The sequence below is a fragment of the Dama dama genome, chromosome 27 (assembly GCF_033118175.1).
Source record: "Dama dama isolate Ldn47 chromosome 27, ASM3311817v1, whole genome shotgun sequence".
Classification (NCBI taxonomy): domain Eukaryota; kingdom Metazoa; phylum Chordata; class Mammalia; order Artiodactyla; family Cervidae; genus Dama; species Dama dama.
Window position 1 is genome coordinate 4801613 of NC_083707.1, and position 12239 is coordinate 4813851.

General features: G+C 50.6%; 1 protein-coding gene across 14 annotated transcripts in view; it reads right to left on the bottom strand.

The window, feature by feature from the left end:
* ZNF236 (zinc finger protein 236) overlaps positions 1–12239 on the bottom strand; it is a 69687-nt gene that overhangs the window by 20689 nt on the left and 36759 nt on the right. For all 14 annotated transcript variants that reach the window (XR_009690821.1, XR_009690820.1, XR_009690819.1 and 11 more), the window contains exons 16-21: positions 11719–11870; positions 10234–10337; positions 4613–4764; positions 3696–3908; positions 1810–2092; positions 268–371 (exon numbers count right to left, since the gene is read on the bottom strand). Coding sequence is in view for 11 of the 14 variants with exons in the window: in XM_061131139.1 (XP_060987122.1) it covers positions 268–371; positions 1810–2092; positions 3696–3908; positions 4613–4764; positions 10234–10337; positions 11719–11870 (1008 nt within the window). In the remaining 3 variants the exon portion in view is untranslated. The remainder of the gene's footprint in view (positions 1–267; positions 372–1809; positions 2093–3695; positions 3909–4612; positions 4765–10233; positions 10338–11718; positions 11871–12239) is intronic.

Below are 12239 nucleotides of genomic sequence, written 5' to 3' on the forward strand. Positions count from 1 at the left end.
TCTCAGCCTGAACCAGACCAGGAGGTAATCTTTCTAACTAACACAGGTATTTAAGTCTGAATGACGGCCGGTAACTCCACACTGGAGACCCAGATCCATTCCTTCAGTGCTAGATCAGGAATCTCAAATCTTTTACATTCATTTCTTCATGATTCCTGATTTTTAAGCTTTCTATAATCTTGACAAGTCTGTGTGTGCAAAATGCACAGGAACAAGCGTAAGATGCTGTTGGGAGGCACGGAGCAACATGCAGGCGTCTGCTCCTACCTGTGTGAGTCTTCACGTGGCAGTCTAGGGTGGACTTCACTGTGAAGCTCTTCCCACATTCCTCACATCTATATGGCTTTTCTCCAGTGTGGATTCGAACATGCCTAGCCGGGAAGCATTTGCAATTAGATGTTACAAACCACCTAATGCTTTTAAATTTATAGCTATCAATATGGCTTCCCTGGTGGCTCAGTGGTAAAGAATCTGCCAGCAACGCAGGAGACGAGGGTTCAATCCCTGGGTTGGAAGGATCCCCTGGAGAAGGGAATGGCAACCCAGTCCAGTATTCTTGCTTGAAGAATTCCATGGACAGAGGAGCCTGGCAGGCTACAGTTCAAAGAGTGGCTTGCAAAGAATGGGACACAACTGATCAACTAAACACCATCAGTGTACTAAATAAATTCAGCAAAATAAAAATTTTCATAAAAAACAAAAATTTTCAGCTTTACTCTACATACCACCAACAAAAAAGTAACTGCAAGACCAATGATAACAAGGCTGATTTTCTTAAAAACCAAAGAGCTCTTACAGATCAGCAGTAAGACAACAAATATCACAGGAGAAACGCAGGCAACAGACAGGCAGCTTAGAAAAGAAACACATGCATCCAAAGGCCACATGAAAAGGTATTTTCCCAGACTCAGAATCAAAGGGAGCCAGTTAAGATAACAAGATGCTGCTGTCTCGCCCGTCTGATGACCCACTGTTGGCAGGTGGCCAGGGGGCAGGCATTCAGGGACTAGGGGCCGGAAACAGCACCGGCCTGAGGCCTGTGGCGGCGGGCATCAGCCCTGACCCCGCACCCACACAGGTGCCCGCAGAGCACAGGGCGGTGGGACTCAGCGCCAAGAACTAGGCGTTCATCAACAGGGATCTGGAGGCTGCTGGCCACGCTCAGATGGGCACTTCCAACCCAGCAGCACCTCAAGTCCCCCAGCCCTCCTGACCCACAGAAGGTCCTGTGTGAAGAGGACGGGAGGACACCTGCTGGAGCTCCCAAAGCAGCCGGCTCTATCACCACCCATCCTCAACCCCGACAGCACTTCCTCTCCGTCACCCTCTACCCTCCCTGTTAGTTCCATCTCCTTAAGCGGAGGCAAGTGTCCGCCGTGCTGTCTGTAAGGAGCTTTCCAAGGTCTGGGAGCACTGCACAGTGGCCTTCCTCCTGGGAGCCCCTCCCCAGCCGTCTCCCCTGAGCTGCCAGACCTCAGTCAATCACCGCCCCGCCCCGGGGCCCTCCCTCTGGGCTATGGGCAGGTGGCACCCGGGGCCCTCATCTCAGGGCTTGATGTCCTCGGTAACGCTTAACTTTTTTCACTGCCACCACAGTCACACAGAAAAAAGCGCAGGGAAGAACCTACAGCGTAAGCGGGCTTTGGACTAACACGCTGGAGAAGCTTGAGGGAAGCCTCTAACACGCCCCAGCCCGGAACGCAGCTGGAGAAAGCGGGGTGCTCCTCAGGGCACCGGGTTCAGACGGTGCAGCAGGGGGAGCGAGGGGGCCCAGGCACCCCCGCCCCCCGGAGCCGCTGGCCACCGCACCTGACAAGGTCACTGGGCTTCTTGAAGCTCTTGGGGCAGTAGGAGCAGCAGTTGGCGTGCTTGGGCTCCGCCTCCAGCTCGGCCTGCCGGTCCTTCATCTCGCTGATGCGGTCCTTCTCGGCAGCCGACTGCACCAGCACCTGCTCCGAGACCGTGGCGCTCTCCTGCGGCGGGATCTTAGCCAGCTGCGCCGTCTCCTCCTCAGTGAAGGTGATGACCTCGGGACGTGCCTTCCTGGACGTGCTTCTTTCGGAGCCGTCCTCCTCCTCCTCCAGACCCATCTCTAAACAACACACGGGACAAAGGACCAGCTCCTAAGGGACACTGAGTCATGGCAGACCCACCGAAAATGAACATGGACCTTTAATGTAGGTGGTTAGAATCTGCAGCTCAGTTATCTGTGGGATGGAAAAGGGTTTCTTCTCACCACTGCCTATGGAGAAGGGGGCCACAGTCCCTGGTAAAGGAGCGGTACAGGGAAGGCGGCGCCCAGGCAGAGGGATCACTGACGGGGAGGATGCCGAGGCCACGGCGCCCCCACCCCTGCGGCCATGGCCCCCACCTCTGTAGCCAGGCCAGTGGTGAGCTCTGACACCAGCATCCACATGATTCAACATGTTCACACTCACAGACGTGCGTTCACCAGTATGGCACAAAGGGAGTTAGCCTGAGAAAACAAGCAGCCCAAACAGAGAGACCGAACTGATAATCAGCAAACAGCTCTCAATTAAAAAGACTTACTGAAAGGAAAAAAAAACACACACTTAAAAACATGTGTGTTTGAGTATTCTCTCAGTGAAATGTAAGGACATGTTTACGTTCATTAAAAATAGGAATAAGCTGCTGTTAAAATGTCACTGAGAAGGAAAAAAGCTTTGGCTGGGGGAGAGAAGGGACATCATTTCTGCACAGATGGCTAAAACATGTTTAAAAGAACAAGAGAAACACTAAATAGCCAAGTGGACGGTGGGCAGAGCCAGAGGAGGGAGCTTCCAACCCACTCACGGTCCTCCCGTCGTGCCCCCCGCACAGCACGTCCATGCCACAGACATCAGGCGCCGGCACTGTAAACACACAGCACAGACAGGAGCCCAGGCCCAGGACACCGTGCAAAACGGCACGACTCTCACTGTGCGCGGGACAACGTCAGTTACAAAAGTTAAAACGCCGTGCCCTGGCGTCACGTCAACATGTCAAAATACATGCACGCTGCACATGCCTATCACTGTAATTTCACTCATGGAATTGCTCAGAAGAAATCATCTGGTAAGAACACAAAGTGTAAGCATGAAATAACACTCTCAGGATTACTGCACTCGGCATGGGGACGGGGTAAAGCCTCGTCTAAGGCTGACTGAGCTGCACATGGTGTCGTGTCCCTCAGGCTGAGAGCACACACGCAGTGGGCACAGTGTCGCGGGGGGGGGGGGGCTCTCCCTGCCACACGGAAACTCTGGGCACTTGCTGCGCCTCCGTAACAGGCACTCATGTCGTGAACCACAATGCAGTCAGTGCAGCTGTGCAAACTAAGGCAGGCCTGTGCCCCCCAATGACCAGTGTGTCTGCAGTGAACATCAGTGGGACAAGGTGAAGTGGACGCCAGCACTGCATGGGGTCTGACTCCCTGTGGGTTAAGGAACTGAGACCCACCTACACGTGTGTGTGTGCACAGAAGGGAGACTGTGCCCTGCGCGACGCTGGCATTGTGGTGCAACGTGACCAGTGAGATAAACAATGTCCTGTTCGTGCCTTCCCAAACCTTTCTTTCAAACAGCATGTACTGCTTCCATAATCGGAAAGGGAAATGCTCGTGCACCAATCACCTTTGAAGTGAGCGAGCCACTAAAGCTCAGGTTAATAAACCAGAATCAGCCAAGGGGCAGTACCTCCTCCGTCCGCGTCTCCTGGCGCTGACCCGCCCGAGGCGGCTGTCTGGTGCCTCTTCATGTGCTTCTTACAGTGCACTGTGGTCCGGAAGCCCTGCTCACAGAACGGACACCTGTAGGGCTTTGCGCTCACATGCGTGGCCATGTGCCTGGTGAGGCTGCCGTTGGTAGTGAAGGCGGTGCTGCACACGCTGCAGCTGAAGGCCTTGACTCCTGCGACGACAAACGACGTGAAGACACACTTCACTACCTGAAGCCACATGTCAGAGCAAACGAGGATGCACTCAGTCAGCATAGAACTAAAGGCCACTTGCTTGCTGTGGCCTCCAATCTCCTAGGGACCGAGCGTGTCTTAGGAGGAGGTTACTTTAAAGGATGGAAGCTGATGTCATGTGTTCTAAGGATGGTCATCATGAAGCAGACAGACCACAGGATGTGCTGACAAGATGTGAAATCAGTGCTGGTGGGCAAGGAAAATGGCACAGCTCCTCTGGAAAGTGGTTTTGATCAAGCCCAGGCTTTAAACAAGTTTGAGAGCCAAACAATGGCAACAGCTCAGCTGTCCAACAATGATGAGTGGACGAGCAGGAGGTGGTCTCCCCACACAGTGGACTCTGACTCGGCCATAACGTGACTGGAGTGGGACACAAGCTACAACACACGAACCCTGAGCGCCTGCTGAGGGACGAAAGCCAGCAACAAAAGGCCGCGGGTCGCCTGGCTCCTCTGATGGGAAACGCCTGGAGGAGGCCAGTCCACAGATAGGAAGCTGGCGGCGGCTGCCAGGGGCTGGGCGTGGAGGCAATCAGGGGGTTCCTCTGGGGTGTGACGAGAATGCTCTAGAATGGGGCTGGGGGATGACAACACAACCTGTGAACACACGGAACTGCACTGTGCCCAGTGTGAGGCAGACTGACCGGTGTGCGTCTTCTCGTGGGACTTGAGGACCCCGGAGGAGACGAAGCCGCGTCCGCAGAGCTTGCACTTGTAGGGCTTCTCCCCCGTGTGTGAGCGCACGTGCTGCTTCAGGTGGCTGGACTTCTTAAAGCCTTTGCTGCAGTAGTCACACCTGGGCACAACAGAGACCACATCAGTGCACGGCGGAACCATGAGTGAGACACCCCAGGCTGGAGGAAGAGCAAGCACTTTCCACCAACAGTTATACACAGTCAGGCAGAGCTGTCAGAGAGAGGAGGTGTGCACACCAACAGTTATACACAGTCAGGCAGAGCTGTCAGAGAGAGGAGGTGTGCACACCAACAGTTATACACAGTCAGGCAGAGCTGTCAGAGACAGGAGGTGTGCACACCAACAGTTATACACAGTCAGGCAGAGCTGTCAGAGAGAGGAGGTGTGCACACCAACAGTTATACACAGTCAGGCAGAGCTGTCAGAGAGAGGAGGTGTGCACACCAACAGTTATACACAATCAGGCAGAGCTGTCAGAGAGAGGAGGTGTGCACACCAACAGTTATACACAGTCAGGCAGAGCTGTCAGAGACAGGAGGTGTGCACACCAACAGTTATACACAGTCAGGCAGAGCTGTCAGTGAGAGGAGGTGTGCACACCAACAGTTATACACAGTCAGGCAGAGCTGTCAGAGACAGGAGGTGTGCACACCAACAGTTATACACAGTCAGGCAGAGCTGTCAGAGAGAGGAGGTGTGCACACCAACAGTTATACACAGTCAGGCAGAACTGTCAGAGAGAGGAGGTATGTGCACCAACAGTTATACACAGTCAGGCAGAGCTGTCAGAGAGAGGAGGTGTGCACACCGACAGTTATACACAGTCAGGCAGAGCTGTCAGAGACAGGAGGTGTGCACACCAACAGTTATACACAGTCAGGCAGAGCTGTCAGAGAGAGGAGGTGTGCACACCAACAGTTATACACAGTCAGGCAGAGCTGTCAGAGAGAGGAGGTATGTGCACCAACAGTTATACACAGTCAGGCAGAGCTGTCAGAGAGAGGAGGTGTGCACACCAACAGTTATACACAGTCAGGCAGAACTGTCAGAGAGGAGGTGTGTGCACCAACAGTTATACACAGTCAGGCAGAGCTATCAGTGAGAGGAGGTGTGCACACCGACAGTTATACACAGTCAGGCAGAGCTGTCAGAGACAGGAGGTGTGCACACCAACAGCTATACACAGTCAGGCAGAGCTGTTCAGAGAGAGGAGGTGTGCACACCAACAGTTATACACAGTCAGGCAGAGCTGTCAGAGACAGGAGGTGTGCACACCAACAGTTATACACAGTCAGGCAGAGCTGTCAGAGAGAGGAGGTGTGCACACCAACAGTTATAAACAGTCAGGCAGAGCTGTCAGTGAGAAGAGGTGTACACAACAAGCTATACACAGTCAGGCAGAGCTGTCAGAGACAGGAGGTGTGTGCACCGACAGTTATACACAGTCAGGCAGAGCTGTCAGAGAGAGGAGGTGTGCACACCGACAGTTATACACAGTCAGGCAGAGCTCTCAGAGAGAGGAGGTGTGTGTACCGACAGTTATACACAGTCAGGCAGAGCTGTCAGAGACAGGAGGTGTGCGCACCAAGTTATACACAGTCAGGCAGAGCTGTCAGAGACAGGAGGTGTGCACACCGACAGTTATACACAGTCAGGCAGAACTGTCAGAGACAGGAGGTGTGTACACCGACAGTTACACACAGTCAGGCAGAACTGTCAGAGACAGGAGGTGTGCACACCAACAGTTATACACAGTCAGGCAGAGCTGTCAGTGAGAGGAGGTGTGTGCAACAACAGTTATACACAGTCAGGCAGAGCTTTCAGAGAGGAGGTGTGCACACCCACAGTTATACACAGTCAGGCAGAGCTGTCAGAGACAGGAGGTGTGTGCACCGACAGTTATACACAGTCAGGCAGAGCTGTCAGAGAGAGGAGGTGTGCACACCGACAGTTATACACAGTCAGGCAGAACTGTCAGCGACAGGAGGTGTGCGCACCAACAGTTATACACAGTCAGGCAGAGCTGTCAGAGAGAGGAGGTGTGGGCACCAAGTTATACACAGTCAGGCAGAGCTGTCAGAGAGAGGAGGTGTGCACACCGACAGTTATACACAGTCAGGCAGAGCTGTCAGAGACAGGACTTGTGTGCACCGACAGTTATACACAGTCAGGCAGAACTGTCAGAGAGAGGAGGTGTGTGCAACAACGGTTATACACAGTCAGGCAGAACTGTCAGAGAGAGGAGGTGTGTGCACCAACAGTTATACACAGTCAGGCAGAGCTGTCAGAGAGAGGAGGTGTGCACACCGACAGTTATACACAGTCAGGCAGAACTGTCAGCGACAGGAGGTGTGCGCACCAACAGTTATACACAGTCAGGCAGAGCTGTCAGAGAGAGGAGGTGTGGGCACCAAGTTATACACAGTCAGGCAGAGCTGTCAGAGAGAGGAGGTGTGCACACCGACAGTTATACACAGTCAGGCAGAGCTGTCAGAGACAGGACTTGTGTGCACCGACAGTTATACACAGTCAGGCAGAACTGTCAGAGAGAGGAGGTGTGTGCAACAACGGTTATACACAGTCAGGCAGAACTGTCAGAGAGAGGAGGTGTGTGCACCAACAGTTATACACAGTCAGGCAGAGCTGTCAGAGAGAGGAGGTGTGCACACCGACAGTTATACACAGTCAGGCAGAGCTGTCAGAGACAGGAGGTGTGCACAGCGACAGTTATACACAGTCAGGCAGAGCTGTCAGAGACAGGAGGTGTGCACAGCGACAGTTATACACAGTCAGGCAGAGCTGTCAGAGACAGGAGGTGTGTGCACCAAGTTATACACAGTCAGGCAGAGCTGTCAGAGAGAGGAGGTGTGCACACCGACAGTTATACACAGTCAGGCAGAGCTGTCAGAGACAGGAGGTGTGTGCACCGACAGTTATACACAGTCAGGCAGAGCTGTCAGTGAGAGGAGGTGTGCGCACCAATAGTTATACACAGTCAGGCAGAGCTGTCAGAGACAGGAGGTGTGTGCACTGACAGTTATACACAGTCAGGCAGAGCTGTCAGTGAGAGGAGGTGTGTGCAACAACGGTTATACACAGTCAGGCAGAACTGTCAGAGAGAGGAGGTGTGTGCACCGACAGTTATACACAGTCAGGCAGAGCTGTCAGAGAGAGGAGGTGTGTGCACCGACAGTTATACAGAGTCACGCAGAGCTGTCAGAGACAGGAGGTGTGTGCACCGACAGTTATACACAGTCAGGCAGAACTGTCAGAGAGAGGAGGTGTGCGCACCAATAGTTATACACAGTCAGGCAGAGCTGTCAGAGACAGGAGGTGTGTGCACCGACAGTTATACACAGTCAGGCAGAGCTGTCAGTGAGAGGAGGTCTGTGCAACAACAGTTATACACAGTCAGGCAGAACTGTCAGAGAGGAGGTGTGTGCACCAACAGTTATACACAGTCAGGCAGAGCTGTCAGAGAGAGGAGGTGTGCAAACCGACAGTTATACACAGTCAGGCAGAGTTGTCAGAGACAGGAGGTGTGTGCACCGACAGTTATACACAGTCAGGCAGAGCTGTCAGAGAGAGGAGGTGTGCACACCGACAGTTATACACAGTCAGGCAGAGCTGTCAGAAAGAGGATGTGTGCGCACCGACAGTTATACACAGTCAGGCAGAACTGTCAGAGAGAGGAGGTGTGCGCACCAATAGTTATACACAGTCAGGCAGAGCTGTCAGAGACAGGAGGTGTGTGCACTGACAGTTATACACAGTCAGGCAGAGCTGTCAGAGACAGGAGGTGTGTGCACCGACAGTTATACACAGTCAGGCAGAGCTGTGAGAGGAGGTGTGTGCAACAACGGTTATACACAGTCAGGCAGAACTGTCAGAGAGGAGGTGTGTGCACCAACAGTTATACACAGTCAGGCAGAGCTATCAGAGAGAGGAGGTGTGCACACCGACAGTTATACACAGTCAGGCAGAGCTGTCAGAGACAGGAGGTATGTGCACCGACAGTTATACAGTCAGGCAGAGCTGTCAGAGAGAGGAGGTGTGCACACCGACAGTTATACACAGTCAGGCAGAGCTGTCAGAGACAGGAGGTGTGTGCACCGACAGTTATACACAGTCAGGCAGAACTGTCAGAGAGAGGAGGTGTGCGCACCAATAGTTATACACAGTCAGGCAGAGCTGTCAGAGACAGGAGGTGTGTGCACTGACAGTTATACACAGTCAGGCAGAGCTGTCAGAGACAGGAGGTGTGTGCACCGACAGTTATACACAGTCAGGCAGAGCTGTCAGTGAGAGGAGGTGTGTGCAACAACGGTTATACACAGTCAGGCAGAACTGTCAGAGAGGAGGTGTGTGCACCAACAGTTATACACAGTCAGGCAGAACTGTCAGAGAGGAGGTGTGTGCACCGACAGTTATACACAGTCAGGCAGAACTGTCAGAGAGAGGAGGTGTGCGCACCAATAGTTATACACAGTCAGGCAGAGCTGTCAGAGACAGGAGGTGTGTGCACCGACAGTTATACACAGTCAGGCAGAACTGTCAGAGAGAGGAGGTGTGCACACCAACAGTTATACACAGTCAGGCAGAGCTGTCACAGAAAGGAGATATATACCAATGTTTAAACAAAACTGTAAGATGCTAGCAATAAAAATGTGTCAGATCAAATTCTACTTATACCCACAATGATTTTATTTCAAAGTCAGTAAAACCTATAGCAATCCTACAGCAAAACAGTTGATTAATTAGAAACTATTCCTTTAAGCATAACAGGAAACTCACTATGTTCTGTTTTCTTTATGAAGTCATAAAACTCTGCAAACCCTTCTGCTGCATTAGGGTCAGAATCACCTGAGTATCTAGACACCTGGAAATGTCAATTAATACACTGGTTGGTAAAATATTTCACGAAACAGAGCTGTTCTGAATAATATATAAACATCCAGTGTTTTTCTCCTCTCAGGTGTTGTGAAACATATTAAGGATGAAATAATTATAAATATCAAAATTCCCATTCATATATTATTAAAAACAAAATTTTAGAAAAATTATTTTATTTTATTTCCCTATTTTCTCTCTTTCCAGGCTTCCATCTGTGACAGGAAGGAACACAAAGCAGACAGCTTGGCACACAGCAGTTCTTGGAAAGTGCTGACTGTCAGGAAAGCCTAGGGAGATGTCACAGAGGAATCACAAGTAAACACTTCACTAGTCTCACCTGAAGATGTCAATGCAAAATCCCAAATTAAACATTAACAAATACTTGTTAATGTTTAAATCAGAGTGTGAATAAAATGTCCGCAGACAAAAAGGCACATTAGAAATTTAAGCCATTTCTGAAAACGAGGCAGCAGCCGCCTGCAGTGGGGACAGGAAGCCGAGAGCCTGCTGCGTGCTGACTCTGGCCACATCGCTTATTAGCCGCACAAGCTTTGGCAAGCCAGTCTCTCCGCAGAGCTTTTGTGACGCCGCAGGAATGGTGCAGTGGGCACGAGGCACAGCGGGGTGGCTGCAAGTGCAACAGCGGGAGCCTGGGCGCCTCGAGGGGCCCACGTACCTGTAGGAGCGTCGGCTCTGCTCTTCCGTCTCTTCCAGGAATGGGGGGCGCGGAGGCTGTAGGTCCATCTCCTCCTGGGGGGACTCCTGAATCAAACGAGTTGTCTAAAACGTAACGGAAGCACAGAGTGGACTACTTGAATATCTATGAATGAACATGAACACCTAACAACCAAGGATAAGCATAATCATAAATGTGGATTTAATAATGGAGAAAGCCCAATCAGGCCACTGCAATCATTTGGGCGATATAAAACAACAAAAATCATTTATACCAGTTTTATTAAAGAAATATTTATCTTCCATTAACTTGTGTAATACAAAGTTTTCCAAGAATGAAACTGATCTTTCCATATTTTCCATGTATATTAAGAGATCACTCTTGCACTTGCTCTGCTCTTACTGAGAGTGAACAAAAAGCCCCACTTTCTTAAAACATTCAGTCTCGCTTGCTACAAAGTCACAGGGTTGGGGGAAGCACTTTCCCAGTCCAGGAGCAGCAGCTAGGAAAATAGGCCCTGAAAATTTCACTGGAGGATCCAGGTCTTCCACTTGACAAAAGCTTCCCACAGAGGCTTTTAAAGAGGGAAACAACTGACGGGCCCATCACCCCACCACTACGGAAAGATCTCCGAGAACGGCAAAATCAACACCAGGACAAAAACCTACATGCCTCCAACTCAGTGAATGGTGAAAGTCGCTCAGTCGTGTCCAACTCTTTGCGACCCCATGGACTATACAGTCCACAGAATTCTCCAGGCCAGAATACTGGAGTGGGTAGCCTTTCCCTTCTCCAGGGGATCTTCCCAACCCAGGGATCAAGTCCAAGTCTCCCACATTGCAAGTGGATTCTTTACCAGCTGAGCCACAAGGGAAACCCAAGAATACTGGAGTGGGTAGCCTATCCCTTCTCCAGCAGATCTTCCTGGCTTAAGAATCAAACCAGGGTTTCCTGCATTACAGGTGGATTCTTTACCAACTGAGCTATCAGGGAAGCCCGACTTGACTAAGAAATAAAATCTCAAATGATGCATCTCAATATTTATATTCAGTCTGTTAGCATGCATTCTAACATATTTCTTTCAAGATCCCACAGATTAAAATGTTCAGGTTTGACTGCTAAAGCACCATGATATCCTTCAGATGTTACCAAAGTCCGTTCCACTATCCTGACTTCCCTGACTTTCAACTGAAAATATAAAGCCATGTGATGGGAATGAAATCTTAAAGTTATACAAAAATGTTTCAAGGGAAAAGAAGTCCTATATGACAAACATTCAACTTTTCACAGGTGATGCAACAGTGTTAAAGTTGTAATGAGCATGCATACGCTCTTAAGTGAATTTTAAAAAATTACAGTGAAGAATAAGCTAGAATTAGCTTATTCTTGTTTAACTACATTAATGGTGTCGGTGCCAGGTACCTAAAAAATTACAGTGAAGAATAAGCTAGAATCTGCTCATGAGGACACTTCTGTAACACTCACTACATTAATGGTGTCGGTGCCAGGCACGGGAAGGAGGTTCTGCTGGTGGAAGCTCGTGGAGAGGGCCTGGGACTCCAGTGTGCTAGAATCTTGTAACTGCTGGACAGGGGGGAACGGGGTCTGCTGACTGTACGTATCAGTCACTGTAAAACCTGAAACAAGTCAAAAAACATGAATTCCACCAAAAATGTTAAAGCTACACACACACACAAGAAAAACAAAAAAGACTGGTTTTACAAATTAAACTAATGGAAGTAACACGTGTGCTTTCTGAGCTAGAACCAGGGTCGTCAGTCTTATCAGCAGGCTCTGAAGTGACTTGTGTACAGGCTTGCATCCTCGCAGGGCCGGCAGACAGACCAGCCACAAGGACGCACTTACCTCTAAGTCCCAATTGCTACTCAATTTCCTTTCCTTGGCTAGAAACCACATGTAGCGTGGCTAATAAAATCACTTTCTGGAAAACCTGAACAGACTACAAAATAATGTGTGCATACACACAATATCCATGTAAGATAGCA